This window comes from Platichthys flesus, chromosome 20, assembly GCF_949316205.1.
Source record: "Platichthys flesus chromosome 20, fPlaFle2.1, whole genome shotgun sequence".
In the NCBI taxonomy this organism is placed as follows: domain Eukaryota; kingdom Metazoa; phylum Chordata; class Actinopteri; order Pleuronectiformes; family Pleuronectidae; genus Platichthys; species Platichthys flesus.
The window spans coordinates 18,318,152-18,344,592 of NC_084964.1; the positions used below are offsets into that span (position 1 = coordinate 18,318,152).

Consider the following 26,441-nt stretch of genomic DNA (forward strand, 5'->3'; position numbering starts at 1 on the left):
ATCATACAAAGACACAAACTGACAAAAGCGACGTGAAATGACCACAACAAGACCAAACAACTTCACCCACACAAAAGGACCACGATGAGTCAAAACAGCCACAGCAACAGAAAATGACTCCATCGAGTCAAGATGAAAACAGAGACTCGAAAGGCCACAATGACACAAAAATAACCATGACGCACAACTGGCGCACTGACAGGAAACAACCACAGAGAGTCAAAGCCACCACAACAAGAAATTACCACAATGACAAAAAAATAGCCACAATGACAGAAAAACGACCACAGAGAGTTAAAATTACTCTGACACAAAATGACCACAATAACATTAAGACCTCTCAACAACACAAAACAACCGCAGATACTCCAAAGAATCACAACCTCACAAAACGACTAGAGACTCAAAACCACCTCTACGGCTAAACAAAATAGACTCACAACACCAGAAAAAGACATCAGAGACTCAACACAACCACGATGCCACACGTCAGACTCACAAAATCCACGAAGACTCACAACAACTGGGAGGAGATAAAAACGAGGACAAAGAGACAATACAACCGTGATGCCCAACATCACGCTCATCAGACTCACAACAACCACGAAGACGCACAACAACCAGTAGGAGGAGAATAATAAGGACAAAGACACAATGCAACCAGACAAAGGACACACAACTCAGATGCATGATATTACTCTTTGTAACTAGGATGTAAATACTTATCGTTGAGGTAAAGCTCTGTGTATGTAGTCATCTACTGTGGAACACGGTCTTTTGTTCTGAAAAGCTGCGGGCGGATGTCCGGTGTGACTGTGTGTGTGTGTCTGTGTGTGTTGCTGTGGTTTGTGGAGCAGCTCGGCTGCATTCCTCCTCTGTCCAGAGACCGATAGAGAGAACGAAGAAGAGGAGGAGAGAAAAGAAGAAGTAGAAGAAGAAGAAGAAGAGATTATTGTTGTTCGGCACCGTGTTGGCTGTTCAAACCAGGTCTCCTCCTCCCCCCGGACACAGACACCGAACCAGGGCCCGAGAGAAAAATCTAAAATAAGAAGTGAAGCTCGAGACGGAGGAAAAACCAGCAGCTGATTTTAATCCTTTATTCTCTGAGAACAAAAAGACGCGTGTTGCCTCTTCTTGAATCCGCGGAGCTCTCAGGTGAGCCGAGGGACCCGCAGCTGCTCACACGGCGGATATCTCCTGTTTTCTAATGAGGATTTACAAGATGGCTGATGACAGCTAGCCCCAACAAGGACAGAAAGAAACGCGACGGCCCCTTTAAGATCAGCGGGGTGTATTTTTATATGTTTTACAGCTTTGATTATGATATAAAAACGCAAACATGGCCGCCTTTTAGATCACAATCACAATGAGCACTAGCGTCGTTAGCAGCTAGCAGCATTAGCTGTTTATCTGTACCTGGGCCACGGTGGAAAACGGTGAGCTGAGCTAATTCGACCGAGATAAGGAAGTGGGATTCATGTGTTGTTGGCTGAAAGGTCGAAGTGGAGATCGGCGAAATAGGTGAACTGCTTTGAAGAGCACAGATATTCGATGGTTGGATAGAGGAAGAGGAGGAAGACGAAGCAGAAAAGCTCCGCGACATTCCTGCGGATCAAACCCTTTGTTTTGTGCGCAGGAGCCGGACTCGACCATTAGCTATGCAGCCTGGGAACGATGGTTTGATGGGATTATAGATCGATACTGGGCAGAGGAAGCAAGGGCCTTGTTGTGTTCAGGTATGCGAGAACTTCGTTTCATGTCGCTTCCATGTCAGATTGAAGCTCCCGGAGGTTCCCGTGCTGCTAATCCGACCTGCGAGGCACCATTCCCCGTCTCGTATGTATAATTAAACCGGTGATAGTGGTGCTGCTGCTGGAGGAGGAGGCTGCTCGGGTACTTATTTATGATTCAGCGGACAAAAGCCTTTCTGCCTGCGTGGTGATTATTCACAGGGTTTCCTGCGTCCTTGAGCTCCTGATCTAACAGATTCAGGGTCTTTATTTAAAAAAAAACAGCTATTGTGGAAAGTAATCAGGGTGTGGACTCCTTGTGCAGTCCACCCATGTTGGAAATAAGATAAATACAAGGATCAAGTGTCTTTCTCATGGTCACGTTGAGTTGTGTGGCTGTTTAGTTGCTCTGTGCCTTGTTTTGCATTTGCTGGTGAACCTGTAGTGCAGAGGCTTCCTGTAGGCCTGTAAAACAAATCGAATCTGTGAGGCCCTGTGTGTGCGTGTGTGTGATTTAGAGGAAATTATAGCAGCGTTTACTGTAATCTGTGTAACGTCAGCTCCTGCTGTTTGTGTGTGTGTCGACATCACCAAGGTGTTGTCACCCTCGCCCTAGGCCTTCGCCGGTCAGTTTTCTGGAATTCGCCCTCCATGCTGCAGAAATAAGCAATATACTCGTCATCTGTCAGGGAGACTCCAGGTGGAACGTGTTGGCTTAGATCTTTCAGGACGCCATCGAGTCTGTTTTTATCTTTTCCTTTCTGAAGACACTCTCTGAGAGTGTCCTGTTTCCTGCGAGGCCTCAGAGGTCTTGGAGAAGTGGGGAACAGTTAGTGTATGCCTGCCTGCACCATGATGGCCTCTGACATGGCTGAGACGTGGAGGAACTGTTTTGAGGAGGAGCTCATCTGCCCCATCTGCCTGCACGTGTTCTCAGATCCCATCCAGCTGCCCTGTAAGCACAACTTCTGCCGGGGCTGCATCAGCGAGGCCTGGGCCAAAGAGTCCTCGCTGGCCCGCTGCCCCGAGTGCAATCATGCTTATACGCAGAAGCCCAGCCTGGAGAAGAACCACAAACTGTCCAACATAGTGGAGAAGTACAACGCCCTGAGCGTGGAGAAGGCCAGCACGCCGCCGCTGCAGTGCATCCTGTGCCGCCGAGGCCCACCGCTCCCGGCAGTGAAGGTCTGCCTGCGCTGCAACGCCCCGTGCTGCCAGTCCCACGTCCAGACACACCTGCAGCAGCCGTGCTCAGCCCTGGGGCACCTGTTGGTGGAGGCGGAGGCGGTGAAGGCCTGGACCTGCCCGCAGCACGACGAGTACAGGTTGTACCACTGCGAGGCCGAGCAGACGGCGGTGTGTCAGTACTGCTGCTTCGCCCGCTGCAACCCTAGCCACAGCCACGCCGTCACTGACGTGGAGCTGAGACGCAACGACATCCGAGTAAGAACAATTCAATACTATGCACGTACATCAAATGCACATAGTCTTCCTCATACATGTCTTGTTGATGCGAAGTGTGAAGCAGTCCAGAGAAACAAAAATACAGACATTGGGTGTCAGGGATTTTGAAGTAGAACTGAAACCAAACCAAAATAGCAGAAGTTTTCTGTTTCCAGGTTCATGGTTTGGAAGATTTTCCATTTTCTTCATCCTCTAAGATAATAAACTTCCAATATTTGGGGTGTTGGGCCGTTGGTCAAACAAACACGATATTTGGTGACGTCACTTTGGTCTCCAGTTGACCAATCATGACCATCATATGCAAGAATTTGTGAGTGATGAATAAACGTTACCTCATTTAACAGAAATATATTTTTGCATCACAGGAAAGAACCAGGAAGGAAAATATTTTTAATCCACTTTGTCGCCAAACTTCACCAGAACAAAGGAGATATTTTAACATAATTCAATGTCATTCTTTTACCCGTAGCATCGAGTTTCCTGGGCTCAAAGCTTTCAGGTTCTTTCCTTAATCCCTTCACTCAATCAAAAAGAGAATTTTAAGAGACAATTGCATTTGGAGGGTTTTTCAGCGTCTGCGTTGGTCTATCTCGGCTGTGATCCACTCCAGCCTGCGTCCTCATCTGTTGGAATGACAAACAATGCAGTGGAGGGTGGAACAATGCGGGGCCCACAGAGGGCCTTATCTCCCCAGCACAGGTGCATCCTAGCTCAGGGATCGCCAGTTGTGAGTGGAGGAGGAGGAGGGGTGGGTGGGTGGGAGTGCAGTCAAGAGGGAGGGGGATTAAAGTGATTCGTCACTTGATTCTGCAGTCTACTTCTGGTTCTTTATTAACCTCTTCTCTTCCCCTGGGGTCTGGTGCTCGCTGCCGTCAGTAGAGCAGAAGCAGAATTCATCCCCACCCCCCTCCTCATTTCTATTTGTCAGACATTCAGTCAGAGGTGGAACCGTGAAGGCTCCACCGCTGACTGACTCACAAAGTTCACCCAACACTCTGTTAAGGCGTCGAGCGAGTCATGGGAGGGTGTGTTTCCTGTTGGTGATGCTATGACTCAGCTTAACTTTATGAGTTAATGGGACACCTGAGGCTGGGAAAGGGCGTGCGGAACCTGGCCTGAATTATAAAGCTGTATTATCACAATCCTCCACATCAACAGCCTTTTTACAACATTATCTATAATCAGACTGGGCAGTAAGTAGAGCCTGATTAAGAGTGTTTGCCCCTGATGCAGCCATCATAAAATAATATGTGATGCAATATCATATTAAATCATAATAACATGTTTGGCATGAACACAAAATATATTTTTTTACCGTAATATAAACAAAGTGCGTTGTGGCAACAAGAGTTTTCAGCTTCACTGTTAAGTTTTCCATAACAGTAAAGCCGTTAACTGTAGAACATCAGGCCTCAGTTACATTTCTTTGTTATGAAGGATTAATAATGACGCTTTAGGAATCATTCACCGTTTTTTAAAGATTCAAAAGCATATGTTGATATTAGTATTGGCGATTTTGAATCACTAATACCAGTAGCAACAGAGGCCCCAAGAAATCTTCATCAGGTCGACTTTACGTTGCATTAATTTGCCACAACGTGATACGAAGGTCTCTTATCTGGAATAACGTGAGCGAGACTCATAAATCTGATAAATCTCTATCTGAGCACATGTCGGCTGAAAATAACAAAAAACATTAATAAATTGGGATCATTTAGAAACCGTGTGACAGTTCAATGAGTTAATCTTCAACAGTAAAATGTATCTAGGTCACAATTTGAAAAGAAAAAAAAAAAACCTATGGGATACATTTCTATATATTTTAATAACATTATATGATCATGTGATAATAATCTGATTAACACAGTGACATTGATTTCAGTCACATCAGCTCTAATCCATAAACCTGTCTTCGTGGTGCTGACGACTAATGCATCCTCCATGTTGAATGTGACAATGGAATTTAGAGTGGACCCTGCCCCCTCCCTCCACACACACACACACACACACACACACCACCTTACAGCCACTGTCCTGCTCTTCACCGCTCACACCATCCACCAGTCACCGCAGGCAAGGCCCGACCTTCCCCCTGGCCCTGCTCTGGTGGCTCTGATGGAAAAGAGGTTTTGGTGAAATGACAGCTTAAGAGCACCCTCCCCTCTTTATGCCCCGGATTTTCCTCCCCCAAAGGTATCCCATACATCCACTTGCCCCCCCGACCCCACCCTTATACCCCCCACCACACAAACACACACACACACACACCCTCTCTGGGAAGCTTCAGCTCCTTCGACCCTGTTTTTCCCCTGGCTTCTGCTCGGCGCCTAACTCAATCAATCAGCACAACCAGGTCACAGTCCTGGATCTAACCATGCCAACTGTGTGTGTGAGTGAGAAAGAGATATCTAGGGCAATGGTTCCCAAACATGTGCCACTGAGGCCCAGGAGTTTGCAGGTTTTCAGTCCTATCAGGCTCCACGCCAGTTGATCACACAGGGAACTAATGATAAAATCAGTTGCTGTTTGCTTGGCGTGATTGGATGTGAAGACGATGAAGATGATGATGATGATGATGGTGGTATGTGATAAGACCTTCAATCTGTAGAAAAACAACTGATTATTGACTCGTGGGATTAATGCAAGATTCAGGTTCTGAACCACGCAAGCAGCTGTCGGTTTGCTCATTCCGCCGCGTTGGTCAAAAATGAAATATCTCAACAATGTTTGATGGATTGACATTAAAATGTTATGCTAGCATTCATGGTCCCCAGGGGATGAATCCCACTGACTTGGGTCATCCCCCGACTTCTTTCCTCTGACGTCTGAGGAAGTTGATGTCATGGTTTTTGGGTAAAATATAATTTCGATGGATTGTTGTGAATAAATGCATATTTAACTATATGCATTTAATTAGAGCGGTGATTGCCTCATTTTTAATCTGTGGTTTTGAAATTTAACCTTGTGATTCATCGCTTAATGGATATTAAAAAGATTATGAACGGCAAAAAAAACTAAGATTTGCCTGTTACAGCTGTTATTTTACGATTTGGTCTTTTAGAAGCATTCAATGTTATTTTGTTGAACAAAACTTAAGATAAATAATTGGTGGATTAATCAATGAAAGGATTGCTATCTGCAGCCTTAGTTTGGTGTTTGTTTAATCAATAACTACCTGCACATGCTGTTTACTGGCACTGACAGTATGTGACACCTCCCGGGGTTGGTCAGACATTTGGACCTTTTGAGTGTCGTCCCAACCAAAATTAAAGGTGTGAAAGACGAGGTGGTCTCAAAACGACTACAAGCCGATGTCAAATCCGTAAATGTCAAGTATACATCGACGAATGGATTTGATACAAAATGCTAACGTGTGCTCCCTAAATTTCAATTTGAAACCAAATTAACCAGATCAAATGTAAACAATGGAACAAAGACATGAAGCTTAGTTCAGACTTTCAGGTGTGAAAATGCTCCTGCTGTGCTAAGCTTTAGTGCTTATTAGCAAATGTAAGAATGGAAACTGCATTAGAAAATGTTAAACAATACTACTGCTTAGCATTAGCATGGTGGTAGCATTGCCATTGTGAGCATGTTAATGTTAGCATTAAGCTGCCGGCACAGCTGCAGACTCCTCGTCTTGTTTATTAAAATCTGGATCATGTTAGCATTAGCACATTATTTTCGCTCTGTACCATCTTATCAATTTGTCTCTCCATCATTAAATGTTAAGCGTGCATTGCTCATACGTCACATTAAATATTTATAACGTGAAGGATTAGCGAAGCTGCTTCAATGACGTTCTCACTCTCAGACTTATTCAATGCAGTGAGCAACATAAAGGATCTTTCCATCTCGCCGGGGGCCTTTCGCTTTGGCCACCAGCTGAGCACTTCCGTTGGGCTCGAACAGCGTCTGCTGGTGTTCACAGGCCATCATCGTCATCATCATCATCCCAAAAATAACAAGAGCTGCTGCCAGAACCGTACTACAGCTCGCAGAGCAGCCCCGGCTCCTGGAGACGTAGGACAGAGGAGAGGAGGTGGACTGAGGGGAGGGCAAAGCTGCAGGAGCCCATTTATCTATCTCTGCTTGCTGCCCCTGTCTTTCCCCCCCACACACACACACACACACATTCAACCTCACTCACTAAAAACACAAAATAGCTGTTGGTTGCTATGACAGCATCCCCCTCCCACCTCCCCCACAGGGATTGTGAGTTGGATGGAGACTAAATTAGCCTCCTCCCGGATCCTAAAATCACAGGCACGGGGGGAGGCTAGCTGCTAACTGAGGTTACAACTTCACAACGCAATAAGAGTTTCTTCTAAGTGTCTGTTTCTCTCTTCACAGCAAACCCTGTTGAGACAGCAGGAGCGTGTGGAGGAACGAGTGCAGGAGATCGAAGAGCAGCTTTGTAAACTCGACTCAGACAAGTGTGTGGTGGAGGTATGTGGCTTTCACCCTGCTCTGTGGGCGTAGAAGCAGCTACGCACATTTTAAGAGACTCTGCTTGTTGTGTTACATAATAAGATCAGTTCAGAGTAGATTGAGGTTGAGATTTGTGCGTCCATGTTTGTTCACAGGACAGGGTGTGTGAGCTGAAAGAGGAGGTGCGCCTGCAGTACCAGCGGATGCACCAGATCCTGGAGGAGGATCTCGGTCGGACACTGGAGGCTCTGGACCGGGCTCAGGCTCGGTTCTGTCAGGAGAACTCTGCCCAGGTTCTGGCTCTGGGGGAACAGCGCCACGAGGCTCAGAAGCTGCTGAGCTCAATCCACACAGCCTTCGGCAAAGCAGAGGAGCTGAGCTTCATGAAAAACACCAAACCGGTTAAAATCCTCACAGACAGGTGGGTGATTCGTAGCTCGATTCTTTAACCTTTTTTTCCCGTGTGGTTCTGATAGATGCAGGTGATGTTTCCAAGCAGATGTCTGATCTTGCACTTTGTCTCTTGGTCCTCGCTGCAGGTCTCAGGCGTGTATGGGAAACAGTCTCCCTCCTTACAAAGTTGGGAATCTAAACTCCAAACTATTCCTTTCTGAAATCTCGAAAAGGGAGAAGAGCTTGAAGAGAACAATGGAAGGTAGGATGTGAAACACACTGAAAAGCTTGTAATGCCAGGCCTGAATGGGTTTTAATTTGAATCGCCACTTATCTCCTCTTGTTTCACACCTTGTCTCTCTCAGCTCCCCTCACCCCTCCCTCCACCTTCCTGCAGTCCGTTCCTGCCTATCCCAGCGGTCAGAGCTCTGGCTCTGGAGCAGACAAACGGAAACATTCCACTGCCTTTCCAGAGGGGAACGGGAGCGTAGGAAAAACCGCCGCTCCAGGTTTCAAGGACTCCTCCTCTTCCTCATCTTCTTCCTCATCGCTTGCCAAGCAGCCGTACCTGGGCTCCAGCTCTGCTTCTGGAGAGGGCCAGTCCTCCAATCAGCAGCCGCTCGGCCCCTGCGGCCCGCCTCACATCAGTGAGAGCGGCGGGACAGGGAGCGGAAGTGGCTCGCTGACTAACCATCACTCGGGCTCCGTGTTTGGCTCCTCGCATTTTGCTCCCGGAGGCAGCAGCTCCTCCCACTCCTCCCAGCAGGCCGTGCTGCCTCAGTACGGCGGCCGCAAGATCCTGGTGTGTACGATGGATAACTGCTACTGCTCCGGAGTGCCCTCGGTGTCGGGTCACCGTAGCCATCCCCCATACCCGCGCTCGGGCTCCTTCCCCTGGGTCAGCGCCCAAGACTACCCCCCACCACCTGGCCTGGCGTCTGGAGGGCCGTCCATGCAGGGACTGGCAGTGAGGGACTGGATTGACGCCTCACAGACACACAGACACGCAGATTTCTACGGGCTGTATGGGCAGCCCTCTACAAAGCACTATGTCACCAGCTAACAAGAGTACAAACACACACACAGTCACACACACACACAGATATAGAGACAGGCACCAATATAGCACACCGTTACCGACTTACTAACTGGAAAAAAATCTTAATGCAGTTATACTATACACACATTAAAATAAATTAATGTTTATATCCACACACAGATCTAGAGCATGTACACACATTCGGGGGCAGGGTCGATCTCTACGTGTTTTTATTTTCTTCCTCTCTTTACTTTCGGTCAGTGTCTCATGTAGTGTATTATACGTAAAATGCATAAACAGCCAACCCGCTCACTCTGGCACAACTCAGCTCAGCGTTTTACGCTCTGACCGAGAGCAGCCGAGGATGAGATGCATCCTTTTTAATTTATAGAGCAGGAGATGGATTGGTATAAAATGAACTTTAAATAGAAAGTCTTCATACACCTTCATGGCTTCTCGCTGAGGCTAAAGGGAAAACAAAACGCCGTTGAGCTTTCCAATCCAGTGTCTCGTGTTTTTCTGATATAATCACCCCTCCAGTTATACTGAGGTCAGTTGCCTTATGTTATTAGCGTCATATTTTTCTCTGCCCAGCTGACTTTGTTTGATTGATCCTTTAACGAGGGACCGCGGCTCCTTCGTTTCTCTATTTTCTTAAATCATCGTGGCATTTCTTCCTTTCTTTGCTGAGTTCAGGGATGGATTGTACGGCTTGAACACAAAAACGCTCTTCCATGGAACACCCACAATGCACTTGTGGACGCCTTGTTATGCCTGGACTACAGACGCTGACCCACAGAGGGACAGTGGAGCTGCATCTGAAGGGCCGGTGTCCCCTCCGAGTTTCAGCCCTTATCCTTAGCACTCCCTTCCTGCTGCCAGGATTCCCACAGGACAGAAAATCTTCTGACAAAGACTGTTTCCGTCTAGTAACTACTTTTACTTTGTCTTATTTGGTACAACCGTCGGCGTCACGCTTGTCCAGAGAGACTCTGATTTTAGAGCCAAAAGGCCAGAATGGACAGACCAAACCAATCAAGCATCTGGAGGATCTGATGATGCTGTAATTGTACTTCCTGCAGGGCAAAGATGTCACTTCCTCTCAATAAGCACACAAGCTCTTGGCTTCCTGTTTGCAGCTGAAAGCATGCAAGGAAGAGTTTTTTTTTTAAAGCACTCAAAAAAGAAGAACAATGGTTGGAGAAAAATAACTGTGTGTGTGAAAGAGAAAAAAAAATGGTGGGGAGGAATTTTTTTCATGGAACTTTTTCTAAGAAGAACAAGACTGGACTGCGAGATGTAAGCAACGGTTCATCATCCTAAAGATGAGCTGTTACAACTGTTTAAAAAAAACAACAACAACATAAAAGTATCTTTTTTTTGTAAATATTTTATGAAATGGAAAAATTACAGACGTGATTTGGAGAAGGGTTCCAAATAAACAAATTTAAACTGGTCTCTGCTGTCCACTCTGTCTGTGATATCCCGTTTTCTCATGTTCCTTAAAAGGTTATCCATTATTTTCTTCCCGGTGTGTGGTCCCAACCCAATTGATTCCCAATGAAAATAGAATTGATCAAAGTGAATGGAGCCGTGTTGTCGAGGTCTGACGCACATGCTCGACCTATCACGAGTCAGTCTCAGCTGTCAATTAAGCCTAATTTGATAGCATCAAATACCTCATTGAAATCCAACTAACTGAAAAAAATTACTCTTAAATGTGAAATAATCACCCAAATGACTTTTTTAGTTCGGTCCATGTCCCACATGCTAACACCGAGGAGGCGGGGTTTTGACCTGTGGTGCATCAAGCCAGCAGGGCGCCATGGAGATGCTTTGGCTTCACTTCAGTGGAGCTGTGAGGTCATCTATCTTTATACTCAGTCTATACTTGTTACTGGGATCAATCAATTGCTGGTTTCGTGACTCCTGTGTCTGCTCAGTGTTTGATTTTCCGTTTCGTACAGTCATCTGCTCACTCTTCATTTGACTTTACAAAAACCAACGTCCTCCCACTTGTAGTCTCACATCACAGAATCTCTGCCGCTCGTTCTCCAACATGGAAACAACCTGCGCTGCCGCCTTTCTCTCAGTTTCAGTTTATCTGTCTTTAAAGACACATTAAACGGGCGGAAAACCCATTTACACAAAACGCTAAATATCTCTGTGTCCACACAGGGCTCATGAGTGTGTGGGTGGAGGCCTTCAGAGAGAAAACAGGATGGAGAGAACTACTCTTAGATGAGTGTGCGTTCCCCTCAAGCCTGATTAGGCTGTAGCTGTTCTCCCCACCCAGCACTGAGAGCCTCGATCCCATGAACACAGGATGAAGAGTTCAGGGAGTGGAACTAAAAAGCTCACGTTTGCTCAGAAGCTTCACAGGAGAAGGAAATCAAGATGTTCACTCTTTATTGGGGCTGAGAATTATAAGATAAGATCAAACTTTATTGATCCACAGACCGAAGTCGACGTAGACAAGAGGAAAAACTAAAAAACACAGAAAGGCAATATAATCCAATTAAAGAATTAAATTAGAAGAAACAGAATATGTACATAATATATATCTTTAACTACAGAAATAGTTTGTATTGAAATGTTATTTAGTAAAGTGCAGTGGCACAGGATGATTGACCGAGCATTTAAAACTGTATTTGTACATAAGTACAAGGAGATACTGGGATATTTATATATGCATATTAGACTGGTAATAAGTATATAGACAGAGTATAGCATGCTGAATGGATGTATTTCACCATGGTAAACTAAAAAATATTTATTTATATAGGGCAATTATAGAAAGTTGTATGTAAGAGTCTCAAAACCATAGTTACAAGGTGCTGTACAAAACCAGATAAAAAGTGACCTGAGCAGTATTTTACTTTTCGTTCCCGATGGTCGGTTGTGAGAGTCTTAATCTAAAAACAGGGTTAGGTTTTTTTTCAGCGGCTGTTTACAAAATCGAGAAATTCTCTTTCAATCTCACTCAGAGTCAGTTTCAGTTTCTCATGTCTGAACGACGGTCAGCGGTTGAAACGAACACACAAAAGCAAAACCCTTTAAACGATGTTGCCTCTCTTCACTCCACCCTCGTCCTCCTGGTGGAGGCTCCGATCCGAGGCCTCGTTCTTCTCACGTCAGCAAACCTCAGCAGAGACTCACAACCACGAGGTCGGAGGTGCAGCATAAATTACAGGCCTGCTTTTCTATCGTTCTCTCCCTCTCTCTCTCACGCACATTAACATACACTCCCCTCTCTCTCCTGACACACACTTTTTCTCACACTTGTGCGCACAGCTGCTGAACAGCTGTCAGATTCCATGAGGGGAGAGAGAGAGAGAGAGAGAGAGAGAGAGAGAGAGAGGCAGTAATCTGGTCGCCTACGCCTCTGATATGTATCTAACAAACACACACACACACACTGTCTGGCTCCTTTAAACTGCCCACACACCCACACACACACACACGTACACTCACACACACACACACAGTGAAACTTTTACCATCTGATAAAACAACCACAGAACTTCTTGTTCTCTCGTCCTGAGGGTTTCAACAAACACATGAAGATAAAAGAATAAAGGATCTTTGACCTTTTCCCCTTTACGCTTGGAAAAGCTCTAATTCTTCACAGGAATAGTTCGACAATATGAGAAATTACATTTTTTCCTTTTGCATTTTGAAGTCGTACAAATAATGGAATTCACAACTGACACATTTATCTGCTGCGGCTGTAGCGTGATCAGGTTACCTGAAGTACGAGCTAGTCTCTTACACTAGCTAATGTCTGTAGCATATATTGTTAATAACATGAGGTAATATTACATAACAATTGCAGATTCAAATTATGTTTAATTACATGTTTTAATGTTGAATATGAAGTTACAGCTAGTAGTTTGTTAGCTTAGCTCAAAAAGTTGAAACGGGGAAACAGCTAGCCTGGATCTGTCGTAGCACTTCTTTTGTAAATTAAAAAACAAAGATGCTTAAAAACACTTTGTGGTTTCTGTTTGACTGAGCTAAGCTAACAAGCTACTAACTGCCATTTCATATATTCGAGTTAAGACACGATTGTCGTATCGATCTTCCACCCATATGTTGTTTATTTTACAAAACTTCAACCTCCTCCTTTAAAGGCCTGTGTCTTTCTACATGTGACTCCCAGGGTGCATCATATCTTCCAAAAACCGGGTTTGTCAGAACCACCGGGGAGTCCAGGGCCACATGCGAGGAACAATGCGAGCACATTTTGTCCCCGAGGAGAGAGAGAGGACAATAAGAAGCTTTGTGTGAGAAAGGAGAAGAGGCTGTTTGCGAGTCCGAGTCTGTCTCATACGACTTTACACAGCGCAGCTCTGTTCCTACGGCAGGAAGCCACTCTGAGTCATGTGACACCTCCACATGTCGACTAATGGCCAATTATTTATGACCCCAAAGACGTCCGGGGCTCAGTGATGAGCTTTGAGACAAATTCAATACTTTCAGAATCATTGTTCAGCTGGAACACGAATAAATACTTGACACAGGGTGGAAAGTAAATTTTCACATTTTGACTAAACATGTTTTGGGGTTAGATCTATAATTAGTCATTGATACGTATCAAAACCTCAGTATGAATATATTCCATTACTCCAAAATGAGATGAGATAAGATGAAAACACAATATATAAGAAAAAATACGATATATGGAAATATAAATAATTCATACTTTGTAAAAAAAAAACACTGAATTGAAGTACAGTCCATTTTATAGTGTTTTAATATACTGTGACAATAACCCAACATAATATTGAATTATTGGACTGACACATTTTAAATGCGTTATATATATAAGATCAATAAATTAAGAATATAAAAAGAGAGAAGTATTTTGCAGAATGATGATTTTATACATCTAGAAACACCAATGTTCTCAATAATGCTCTATAACTGAAACAGGAACGTTTCCAGGGACTTTGGGGGCCCCGTGGCCAAAGGAACCTGGGGGGCCCTACGTCAAACCAACCCACACCCCCCTCCCAAGAAACTCCAACCAATCTTCAAAATTATAAACAGACACATAAAGAATAGTAAAGTTTAAGTGCAATCCTCCATCGCACACACACACACACGTTCAGACGATGGAGTCTTGAACCAAACGTCTCCAATTAAGACGCTGTTGGCAGAGAGATAGCGGCGAGGGGCCATTTCGGGGGGGTTCCCACCACGGGCTCCGTTATAATCTCCTCAACGAAGCCAATCAGAGAACTTAAGGGGGTTCTCGTTAAATTGTCGTGGCTTTGGACGCAAGCAATCACCTGCTATCACGGCCTCCTCTCAGCCGGGGGCTCCAGGCAATCGCCTGCTGTGTCGCACCCCCCCATAAAGAGTGAATAGCATTGAACATTAATGAAGCCGTTAATTGCAGATTACCGATCAGTCTAATCAGCCACATGTGGATTTACGAGGCCTTTAATCTACAATCATGCGTCATAATTTATAAACTGATCTTAAGGTTTCAATATAAAATCTATAGCTGTCAAATCAAATGTAATGTGCCTCTGATATGTCAGTAAATAGAAGTGTCATGTAACATTAGTATTTAAATAGAACTACAATGACTTGTACTTGAGTAAATGTACTCAGTTATATGTACCAGGCAGTCGTCTTTGCCTCTGAGCTGAATCTGGTCCATACCAGATATTTGTCAGTTGGATGGGGGGGGGGGGGAGATTATTGATGCTGCTCAGCTTGAGGCCCCGACAGGACACAGCACCGCCTGCCTGAAACTCCACTTTGACAGAACTAATGTTTCAAAGCTCTTATAGTCATATTCAAAAAGATATAACTTCCAAGTACACATCTAAATCTAATTTATTTGACAAAAAGGATGTTTTATTTTCTTCTTCCTTGTGATATACTGTTTTGTGTATTTTCTTTATAAATTGTTTAGTTTGTCATTCTCTGCCACTAAAGAGGAAGTTAAACCCACAACCTTCATCCATATATTTTTCCCATATCTCCCAGTCTTACTTCTTTTCACCGTCCAGTTCAATACAAATGATCTGAATTGTATTGTATTAAAGACCTGAAAGTCGTCAGTAACGAACCAGTTTTATAGAATGAATTTAACAGGACGACTTTGTTGCTTCTAGAAGCTTCTAATTCATTTTTTTCCGTCTGTAACACAAACAGAGTGATTACTGTGCTGTCTCCCACAGAGGCCTCTCCACAGGCTCGGGCGCTGTCAGGTACAGCTGACTCCACCTGCTACTGGTGTGTTAGCACGAGAGGTTAGACACACAACAACAAAAACCCATTCCCTCCACTTCCTGTTAGTGCAGGAAGCAACATAACTCAATAAACAGAACCACATGATTTCTGAGACACGTTTTTAATTCACCTACAGTACCTTCAATTCTGGACAGATTACATTCAAGAATATCAAAAGGAGACGCCCAACGAGTGAATTCCCTCATGAGCCCGGAGCGCACGTGGAAATGCATCGGGACATACAGTACATACCTCTGTTAAAAATCTACCAGCACATATTAGATACGCAAACATTATAGATTACCAAGTACAGCAGGGTAACGAATCCTCTATAACATGTGCATGAACTAACACATGAACACAGGGCTGAGCTATTTACATTTGATCCCCAAAAAAATGTAGTTCCTCATAATCTTTTTTTTTATACATATTAACATGTACAGTAATATTCTTTATCGGGGAGAGTTGAAACTGTTTTCTCAAACTTCCTTAAAATCACACACACACACTGGTTGTTGTTTTCAAAGCACTCTACGGCTACTTCACCATAAATAAAACAGTTACAAAAATATACCTCACTTCAAACAGGGCAGGAAACGCGCTTACAGCCGATGTGGAATGATAAAAAGAAAAGAAAACTGACGGAATGAGACAGAGAAAGAGATGGAGCTGGGGATTGGAGGATGGAGGTGTGTGGGGGGGGCTGAGCTGGTTTCCAGGACAGCGGGCGAAACAGTTAAGAGAAGAAGCTGGAATTCCAATGAAAGCGGTTTTAACGGGAATGTTTGAGGTTGTGACGGGCTGCAGGCGGTGACTGGGATTGGCTGGGACACTGGTGGTGACGTAGGTGGACTGCGGAGGAGCAGAGGGAGTGGATTTCCTGGCATGGCCGCTCCGGCAGCCCCACCACCACCACCACCACCATCTCCTCTTTCTAGAGACCGATATAGCATGATGTGTTGGGATTGGTCAAAACAGTGGTAGAGGAATGCAGGGGGTAATACTCCAAGTCCATGTTGGATTAGTAGTGTGTTTACATTCACAGGTATATCCCATCGTACTAAGGCTCAGGAGGGTGTGTGTGTGTGTGTGTGTGTGTGTCTGTGTGTGCTGCTGCTGTCGTTTCCTCCTGAGGAGCAGAAGACTAGAAGCTACTTTTTCTTGGAGTTGACGCTCTTGCAGACCCAGTTCATCCCCTCCTGGAAGTGGAAGAACAACATGGTGAGAGGAAGCGAAGAAAGACGATCACAAACAAAAAGGGGAGAGAACCGGGAACAGCTCGACTCACTTGAACCCCCTCCCCGGTGAGGGCGGAGCAGGACTGGATCTGCCACATGCGGTCGCGGATGGTGTGCAGGTTGAGACCCTCTGCGATCTCGGAGGCCGGGGCGGCAGTCAGCAGATCCTGTTTGTTTGCGAAGATGAGAACAGGAACGCCGCTCAACTTCTCTTCATCCAGCAACTCAGCCAGCTCCTGTAACACACACACACACACACACACATTCGATTGGTTACACACAAAGACATAAACAGACTCAAGACTGCCTCAGTAAAATAACAAATATAAAGAATTGACTCCTGTGAGACTTATAAAATAATGTCTTGACCACAGACTTTATATAAAGATGGACGACATGAATCCCTCAACAATAATAATAACAGATAGGACCCCACTTGTCAATTGAAAGGACTTAGATTAAATATGAACCAGTACCAACCTGCCCGGTTTCCTCGAACCTCTTCCTGTCTGCGCTGTCGATGACATAGATCTGAAACAAAATGGAGGTTCTTCCTGTTAGCATCTTCAGAAGCTCCTCCATGTGCTCATGTTTAAATTAGTCCCGAGGCTGAGCTGACCATGGTCTCTGCTGTGAAAGTCCACTCACCAACACATCAGTGTTTTCAAAGTAGTTTCTCCAGTAGGGCCTGATCTTCCTCTGGCCTCCAATGTCCCAGACATTCAGTTTAAAACCCTGAGACTGGACGCTCTTGATGTTGAATCCCTGGAGAAAACACCAAAGAGCATCAGAACAGGAAACACAAGGTAATTTCGTCCTTCTGCAGAGGAGCCTCTCAACATTTCTTACTCTACAACAAGGGTTAGGTTTAAGTGGCAGACAGGTGCAAAAGCTCGGGGCAGTATGAAGGACGTGAGTGATCGTCGGTCTAGAATTGATTCTGTTGCATGACAACGAGCCCAAACAAACAGCCAGAGACTTGAAGATCTGTCTCCAGGGACAAGAACAACAAGGAGTCCAGGCCCCTGAAGAGCACTAGTCTCAACATGGTGGTGTCTGTGTCACATGAAGAGGCTGAGGCCTCTTGGTCAGACCTGGAATCAACATCCATCCAGAATGGCTACGACAAACAGACACCCGGATGCGGACTCAGGAATTGTTGTCTTCCAGGAATTGTTGTCTTTCTTCAATATATTTTGACATGATTCATGGATCCAGATGAAAACAAATCTGTCCACAAAACACTTTGGAGTTTACGAGGTAAACAGCACAGAGAATAAAATCCAAATCAAATGAAGTAAATGGCGACCACGTCTTCAAACCTAAAAAAAACGAAACCAACAGAATAAAAACCACATGCCTCTATCCTGCTCCTGTGGTGTCATCGTAAGCCTCAACGTTCAAATTAGCCTCAAAACAAAGTAATTTACAGCATATTTTCAGCCTAAATGTTTGTTGTTATCGTCCTCGGAGCCACGCTCACGTTGGCGTGCACACTCTGCACAAGCTAAAGGTTAAAAACACGGTGTATATGACCTTGTTTTGAGTCGAATTTGATTCCATCACTATTGACTTTGTTTACATCAGAGTCGGCTAGACACGTTTCCCCCTGAAACCAAAGTGTTTTGTGGGATCGGACACGTCACCCACCCTCCATCACAGTTCAGTGATAGTTTCATTCAAGTTGAATCTCATCATCCTGCTCGGATCTTTTCTCTCTTAGTGACCGTCTTGAATTGGGGGGGGGTCTCCTCACCTGTGTGGGGGTGATGTGGCTGATGTCCTCGGACGCCAGCTGTTTGAGCAGGGTAGTCTTCCCTCCGTTGTCCAGCCCCAGCAGCAGTATCCTCACCTCCTGGTCCGGTGTGCTCTTTAGCTTCCGCAGGATGGACAGCAATCCCTGCAGCGAGGAGAGGAGACAGGGGGGAGAGAGAGAGTGAGGTGGGGCAGCACTGGTGCGGCAGGTCCACCATTACACATAGAAACCTCCCAGTACATCCTCCTCTCGCCACAATGGCTCTGGGTGATGGGTAAAGCTCCTGGCTAACGATGCTAACGATGCTAGCAGCCCGTCCCATCATCTGTTGCTGCTCACTAATGAGAGCTCAACACAGCTAGCCTGCTAAAGCTAATCCCCCCCCCACCCCCCATGATAACGGAGCTCCGCGACGACGCAGCTTCTTCGGCAGCTTCGCGACAAATTTACACGCAGATTATTCTTTGGTGAAACAACCGCAGCGACGGTGAGCGACGGTCTGCGTCCAGGTTGTGGCGCGGGAGACGCGGGGACATCGGATAATCGGGACCGAGTGGAACTCACCATCTTGTTGCTTCTCTCCTGGAGACGCCGCCGAGGGTTACTAAGGGGAGTGACGTCACACGCACGGATACGTACAAAAACTCGATCCCGTGCTGCGTTCACGCGCTGTCGGACAACAGGGTAAGAAGATGAAAAAAGCCCCATCTTCAATGAAGTTATTTCATTTTAAGATATTCATAAGCAAATTTAATGAACAAAATGAACGAGGTAAAATAAAATAATATTTTTTTGTTGCGTGTCGCTCCAACTTCAGGTGGCGTTCGCTCTCTTTCCGATTTCTCCCAACACCACGTGAACGCACCCTTATCGAAGCTGCAACGTGGGGGGGTAGCGAGCAGCTAGCCACATGCTAAGTGTGTGTCAATCAATAAAACCCGCGCGTTACATTTTGTATTTATTTACTGTGGCTGCGTTACTTTTAGTTACTGCTCATAATAATTATCCTTCATTTCTGCACGAGACTTCGAAACCCGCCATGCTACCAGGGAGCGAATGTGCTAGCTAGTTAGCATGAGGGCTAGCAGTAGGTAACTCGACACAACATTGAGTTCAAGTCAATTTGTGTGTGTCTGAGTGTGACCCTGTGTGCGTGTGTATGTGTGTGTATGTGTGTGTGTGTGTTGACCGGCTGTAGGGGGGTGGTGGCAGCCCGGGCCTGTGATTGGACGAGGACCTGCCACGTGCACATTTCTCCACTGTGCCCTGAGCCTCCATGATCACATTCGGGCTGACTGTGACAGCTCCTGCTCTGCGGAGGCGTCTCTGAGGTAAGATCCAGCTGTGATCGGAGCTGCAGTCTCCGTGTGTCTGTCTCTTCTTCGTCATCTTCCTCTTTTCTCCTGCTCGTCCACGGGACCACTGGTAAACTCTGGCAGATGTTGCATCACTCTACTGGGAAGTCTGCACTCCTCTGTCTCTCCTGACACCCTGCAGCTCGCCCCACTCTGTCCACACATGTGTTTCTGCTACATGTGATCTAACGTGTTTTCTGCATACACACATACACACACACACACACACACACACACACGCACACGACCTCGAACCCCAACCAGCTTGGTTAGTAGTTTCATAGATGGGATCACATGTGAGCTGCTGAGCTCTGGCTTGCAGATCCAGTTTGTCCACCTCAGAAAGCCTTTGAGCTGAACACTACTAAAGTTCACAACTTGTACTTTGAGTATTTTCCATATATGTCTACTCGACATAACTCTCTTAACGGCAACACTCGTTCTGTCTGTGCAATGCAATGGTTCATGTGCAACCAGTTCACTCTACAAAGCTGGTCTTGTTTTTATACTTATATTGTTTATATGTCCTTACACGTAAGTACGGTGGCTGAGAGAGCTCAACTCAATGCAAATTGCAAAAAGTCACAACACGAAATGTACTTTGAGTATTTTCTTTATAAGACTACTCCACCACTATTTACATTTATCATATCTATAAATACTCTCCTCTTACCCAGCTCCTGTTGACTGACAGCTGTGTTTTCACAAACATCTGCACATACCAAACACATGAAGAGCTGAGATCATTATGTTGAGTAGTTCATTTACGACTATTTTGTTTAGTAGTTGATTTGACAACAGCCAAGATAAGAGACGAGACAAAACAAATTCTGTTTCCACACCAAATTATATCAGCTTCTTCCCCACACACACAATATCCCTTCCACAAAGTTTTGTGGAAAACAATTTCCCCACTTTTTACTTGAGATAATGAATCTGTTGGTGAAGTCTTTTGTTCACAGTCTAATGACCCAGTTTCTCCAAAGGATGATTCGTCCTGTGCAGCCTGTCAGTGCCAGTTTTCGCTGATTTTCTTATCAACGTGTCATGCAAGAGTCTCTTTGAAGATTGATCCATGTTCCCCACCAGTTCTTCAGGCCTTTCCCCAAACAAACAATCCAGTTCAAACCAGGCGGATCCTCCATAGAGCACTGATACACTCCTCTCCCCATTTGGACTTTTATTTACTGAAGATTACACGGGGCAGCGTTGTGTTTCTGGGAGATTTCACTTTTCACATAATTCTTGCAGTAAATGATTAGTAATGGAATGATAAAGTGCACTAACCACACCAAGGCAATTTCCTGTATGTGCAAATATACATGGCAAATAAAAATAATTCTGATCCGATGAAGTGATGTCTTGAGCTGCGGTCAGCAGGTTGTAGTTCCTCCCGATGCAGAGTAAGAAGCAAAATGCTGCGGCTGCACAAAACGCAGAATGACGACCTGTGGAACCATTGACCAGCAGGTGGTCAATGATTTCTAGTGGAAATTTAGCCAGAGATTATTTTTTTAGGCAGGATCAGGAGTTTATGTTTGTCTAGAGATATGATGAGTCGGAACCCAAGGGGGCATGTGAGGAAACAGCATATTTACAACAGCTTGGGAGGCGGCTACAGCCAAAGAACTTGGTGTGATGCACAACATAGAAAACTAGAAGGGCACTCAGTGGAGCACGTACCTGCGCCAAGTCCCAACAGTCCCCTTAAATTCAATCAAGCTGCTCTAAACCGCTCGTACTAATAGAAATCTGCTTCATGAGCCTTTTTTTCATTAAGATTTACGAATTATTCCCTGGAACAACTGTCAGAATGTCAAAAGAAAAACATTCTATTGTAAAAGAAAGAGAAGAAAGATAATCATGGATCCAACTTCTTCTTCAAATCTGCTGTTGCATCTCTGTGGCTCCTGGTTTTGTGGCTCCCCCCCCCCCCCCCCCCCCCACAGACACACACACAATTTGGAGTTAAGGGTAAAAGAACTTGAGTAACAATCTGTAAATGTTACATCATCTCAGTTGAGGCCTCGCTGGTTTTATCAAGAACGAACTCCAACATGAACCAGACATGTAATTCATTCATTTACTGTGAATTGGTAAAGACGTGAGGTGCAGCCGAGGTCTCCTGTTGGATCATCTCTTTATTTTTTAAATTCAGTTTGTTACATTAACCTCCTCCTCCTTCTTTCTCCAGGCTTCAGCTGCAGAGAGTAACTTCTTTATGCATTAGGTCTGGGACTCTTTTCTTTCCACCACGATGGCCTCGAGCTCCTTCAACATCGACGCTCCTCGATGGGATCAGTCCACATTTATGGGCCGACTGAAATACTTCTTCAACGTCACCGACTGTCGAACAGCGCTGCTACCTGACTCGCGATTGGACGAAGCAAAAGCTCTTGTAGAAAGCTGCAGGTACGAAACAAGAAAGGAAACTATAACTTCTGTGTTTCAGCAGCAGTTCATTTGAAAGTTGTGCGGAGATACAAATGCTAGAGTCTAAAGGAGTCGGTCTCGCCAACAGAAAACTCTGGTGAAGAGCCTGAAACGTTTATTAAGAAGATTTCAACAAATTCAAGAGCTTTTGGTGATGAGAACCATTGCCTGTGTCCAAAACTCTATGTGGAAGTGACAATGTGTGAGAAACAAAAAGCATAATGACATGAATCAGTATTTGGAGCTCTAGGCAGAAGCACAAAAATGTCACACGATATCTTAAATATGTTTATGACCTTCCCCTCCCCCTATCCGTTGTGTGCATTTCAGCTGTGTCTCCCTGCAAGTTTCAACATGAAAAAAAATAGTCAAAACTCAAAAGAGGCTTCAAAGGAATGTGTCTGCAGGCCGCTGACTGCGTGGAAATGTCTACTTCATTCTATGGTAGTGAGTGTGTTCCACTGTGTGATGCTCTGCAGGGCCGGATCCATCCCTCCCGGCACCACTGAGGAGCAGCTCCACTTTGCTAAGAAGCTGTACGACTCGGCCTTCCACCCAGACACAGGAGACCGCATGAACCTCATTGGCCGCATGTCCTTCCAGGTGCCCGGAGGCATGGCCATCACCGGCTGCATGCTGCAGTTCTACAGGTAGTGAGGAGCCAACAGGACGAGCTGCTTTTTAACCCCATAAAGGAAACTGTCATGGTCTCATAACTCTGTGTTTCCAGGACAGTTCCTGCCGTGGTGTTCTGGCAGTGGGTGAATCAGTCTTTTAACGCTCTGGTCAACTACACCAACCGCAACGCCGCCTCCCCAATCACTCCCAAGTAAGTTCCTGTAAACTCCACGTCTCAAATCCAACACGATCCACATTCTAACAGGAGCCACCCTCTGGACTGGAGGAGGACTGACACAAAAACAACACAATTAACACTGTTTGTCGATCTTACGCAGAAGTCTACATGCCAGTAAATATGAACAAGTGAATTAAATCTCATCTGGATACGACAAGTGTAAATCATAAAGGTGTTACCAACTAATTGGAGAAGAGATACGTCCGTTTCAAACGATTACCGACTTCCATGCATCCCTTACTTTTGTATAATTGTGAGTCAAGAGTTTCTGACAATAACAACCTGGTGACAGTGGAGGAGGTTGTGATTATGTATGTCTGAAGAAAAGTTGACCATGGTCTCTGAGGCTGTTAAATACATCGGGTGAAGTAACATCTATCCAATGGTCGTCTCGCTTCACTTATTGTCTACCCTCTTCTATCGCGTATCGGACCTTGATGATGAGTGTTTACCAGCTGCTGTCCTCTGTGTCTCAGGCAGATTGGATTCGCCTACATCACAGCGACCAGCACAGCGTTGGCAACAGCAGTCGGACTCAACCTCTACACAAAGGTACAAACCCCCACTTACTGTTTCCTGCACCTGCACAGGAATCACTGGGCGCTTTGTGTTTTGTATCACCAAACCCGTCTGGATAGTTAGAAACAGAGCAGCTGTGTTTCCGGTGACTCAACATCCACTTCTGGTCCTTTCGACCCCATCTCATCATCTTCCTCAGTGGTTGAAGACAACAGGAGCAGTGATATATATATATATATATAAGATACATTTAGAGAATATACAAATGGTTTATTAGTCACGTGATAGTTGGATGATTCTTTCTGTGCAGTGAAGAAGAACATGAAATGTGGTATTGGCCCCAGTTCAAGCTTGTAAGACTTTGAGTTCATTTTAAAGAGATTGTCAGGAACATGTGTTACAGTCCTCAGTGCGACCAAGGCAACAGAAGCCATGCTGTGTCTCTTCAAATGTCCTTTCACCAAATCTGACTGTTATCACACTGTTATTGTGTTACACCTGCTGTAGTATCACAATGGGACTGCTGTTTGCAGCCCCTAACTTGTCTTCTGTATTGAGGCCTGTGTCTTTAACACCTGCCCTATTTATCGTTTCCTCCTGCAGAAAGCTCCTCCTCTCGTGGCTCGCTGGGTTCCCTTTGCAGCGGTGGCAGCAGCCAACTGTGTTAATATTCCTATGATGAGGCAACAGTGAGTCCTGCTGTGTTTCTCTTTGAACTCCTGAAAGAAATGTATGTGGAGCAGGCCGGGGGGGGGGGGGGGGTTAATGTGGTTCATATTGTGCAGATTTCATTGGTGAATTTAAAGTGTCTTTTCCAGCGGAGAAGACACAAACACAGCTTTACATTTCCTGCATTGGATGATAAATGAAACGTTCATGCTGCATTACTGATATTAACATAGTGGTGAGACGTGTCTCGCTTTAAGGGCTGTAATAAAATATGTGGGGAGGCCAAATGTGAATATAATGTCTATATAATTTAAGAATAAATGCAAATGTATGCGTTATCTGTTTCTATCCATGCAAGCAGCATGTCATTGTCTAACAATGTGGCTCCACGGGTGGCAAGAGACACACAACATCACTGTTCAATATCATTTCTCTCTCTTTCTCAGGGAGATTCTGAATGGCATCGCTGTCACAGATGAAGATGGGAACAAACTGGGCCAGTCTACGGTCAGCACCCCCGACACACCTTCACACACACTGTCATTTATTTGTGTGAATCAGAGTATAGCTGTTTTTTATATATATAATTGACAATATGGTTTATCTCCTGTGTAGAAAGCTGCAACTAAAGGCATCACACAGGTGGTCATCTCTCGGATCACCATGGCTGCACCAGGAATGAGTATGTAGAGAAGTTTCATTTTATAAATACGTCACTGAATCTTCCTCTCTTAATGTGTTTCTCTTTTCTTCTGTCAGTTATTCTCCCCATCATCATGCAGAGGGTGGAAAAGTACAAGTTCATGCAGGTGAGAACTTTGTGTTCACTGCCTTCCCCCCCGTCACACTCCTCATCACGATTGTGTGCATCTGTTCTCAACTCTTCTTCTGTCTTTTCACAGAGAATCACGTATCTCCACGGACCAATTCAAGTGATGCTGGTGGGCGTGTTGTAAGTCAAACAGGTTTCAAGGTTCACAGGATCTTTAATGTCCTCCGAGACTTTCATGGCAGAAAAAATTAACTTCTTTATTCTCTGTTTTTAAAGTTTAATCTTCATGGTGCCGGCTGCCTGCTCCCTGTTTCCTCAGAGATGGTAATGAACCCGTTTCTGTACTTTACTTGGGTACAAGCTGGAGTATCGACTAAAGAGTTTACACACATGCACAACACATGTGTGTTTGGGGAAATGAAGATTAGATAATTGTCTGGTTGAGTGAATTTGTGATTTAGTTTTTAAAATAAGACGTGAGGCAATGTGGAGAAGATTCTCCTCTGAATATAATCTTTGATTTTGATATCTGGTGCAGTGACCTAGAAATGCTCTTAAAGTGTGTTGAAGCAAAGAAACTTCACTATCTGAGAAAATCATGTTCTCATTAGCGATGATTGGTTTGTTTAATCTGCGTAAGCAATGAAACCAGCATTTGTTTGTATAATCAAACTGATTCTGACCACGCTTCTCTTCTTCCTCTTCCTCTTCTCCTTCTCATCCTTCATCACCACCTCTCTCTCTCACAGCTCCATGGCCGTGTCCAAGCTGGAGCCGGAGCTGAGAGACTCCATCATGTCTCAATACGGAGACAAAGTACAACAGGTCTACTTCAACAAAGGCCTCTGAGGCTGAGAGCGCTGATCACTGTTAACTACACACAAGGCTGGATAAATGCTGTTAGTGTTTATGTCATTTGTTTTATTAAATGACGCCGATTAGTTTCCATGTCCTCAAACCGGTGCTCATTTGTGGGATTCACGATCAATCTTGTCTTTCTTCAGAGTCTTAATGATTTCTGTTTTCCTACATTACACATGACGGATGAGTGGGGCACAGTGAAGTCCTTTCCAGAAACCAAATGATCTCATCCTCTCAGGAACAGCACATTGCTTTTCAAGATTAAAATCCCTTTGTTGGTTGCTACTCGTCTGTAGTCGTTTTCTTTACCTTTTCAGTGTCTTGTTCTCTTCCTGCCAACCCTCCTCTACAGTCTGTGCCTTCCACAAAGTGGCAGAAGCAACCATGCTGCTGGACTTTGTCCTTTCAGCTTTACTGGTGAACCAGAGCAATTCCTCTATGCATAGTTGTACAGTCTGAAGTGGTCATGATTTAAGGTGGATGCTGCCCCCTGCTGATGTATCTTTGAGAGTTTTGCCAGTTTGATAGTTAGGGTCCGAGCACAGACAGTGAGAGGCCCTATTGTATTTCGAAGGAGTTTTATTTCCCTTTTGAATTTTTTTCAGGGCCAAGACCTGCTCAAATTCTCACTAACGTTTGCAGGAAATTCAAAACCCTAAAAACTATCATCTAAGGA

At 44.9% G+C, this 26,441-nt stretch overlaps 3 protein-coding genes across 5 annotated transcripts; 2 read left to right on the forward strand and 1 right to left on the reverse strand.

The window, feature by feature from the left end:
• Positions 1 to 817: 817 nt before the first annotated feature.
• trim8b (tripartite motif containing 8b) lies at positions 818 to 10,514 on the forward strand. The gene is made up of 5 exons (XM_062413975.1): positions 818 to 3,173; positions 7,548 to 7,643; positions 7,781 to 8,046; positions 8,165 to 8,280; positions 8,384 to 10,514. Exons 1-5 carry the CDS (start codon positions 2,568 to 2,570, stop codon positions 9,079 to 9,081), a joined length of 1,782 nt encoding a protein of 593 aa, XP_062269959.1. The 5' UTR covers positions 818 to 2,567; the 3' UTR covers positions 9,082 to 10,514.
• A 4,894-nt stretch (positions 10,515 to 15,408) lies between these two features.
• LOC133931928 (ADP-ribosylation factor-like protein 3) lies at positions 15,409 to 19,600 on the reverse strand. 3 transcript variants are annotated; one of them, XM_062378895.1, is made up of 6 exons: positions 19,490 to 19,600; positions 18,301 to 18,444; positions 17,193 to 17,309; positions 17,025 to 17,075; positions 16,595 to 16,780; positions 15,409 to 16,505 (listed from the first exon to the last, which is right to left on the reverse strand). In XM_062378895.1, exons 1-6 carry the CDS (start codon positions 19,550 to 19,552, stop codon positions 16,458 to 16,460), a joined length of 609 nt encoding a protein of 202 aa, XP_062234879.1. In that variant the 5' UTR covers positions 19,553 to 19,600; the 3' UTR covers positions 15,409 to 16,457. The 3 variants fall into 3 exon arrangements, with proteins under 3 accessions (XP_062234879.1, XP_062234878.1, XP_062234880.1); XM_062378894.1 differs by lacking the exon at positions 19,490 to 19,600 and adding an exon at positions 18,865 to 19,476; XM_062378896.1 differs by lacking the exon at positions 19,490 to 19,600 and adding an exon at positions 18,531 to 18,858.
• sfxn2 (sideroflexin 2) lies at positions 19,500 to 26,046 on the forward strand. Its single transcript, XM_062378893.1, has 12 exons — positions 19,500 to 19,631; positions 21,850 to 22,067; positions 22,568 to 22,738; positions 22,819 to 22,917; positions 23,421 to 23,496; positions 24,067 to 24,152; positions 24,579 to 24,639; positions 24,748 to 24,814; positions 24,892 to 24,941; positions 25,035 to 25,084; positions 25,181 to 25,228; positions 25,654 to 26,046. The coding sequence occupies exons 2-12, from the start codon at positions 21,913 to 21,915 to the stop codon at positions 25,751 to 25,753; spliced, it is 963 nt and encodes a 320-aa protein (XP_062234877.1). The 5' UTR covers positions 19,500 to 19,631; positions 21,850 to 21,912; the 3' UTR covers positions 25,754 to 26,046.
• Positions 26,047 to 26,441: the final 395 nt, after the last annotated feature.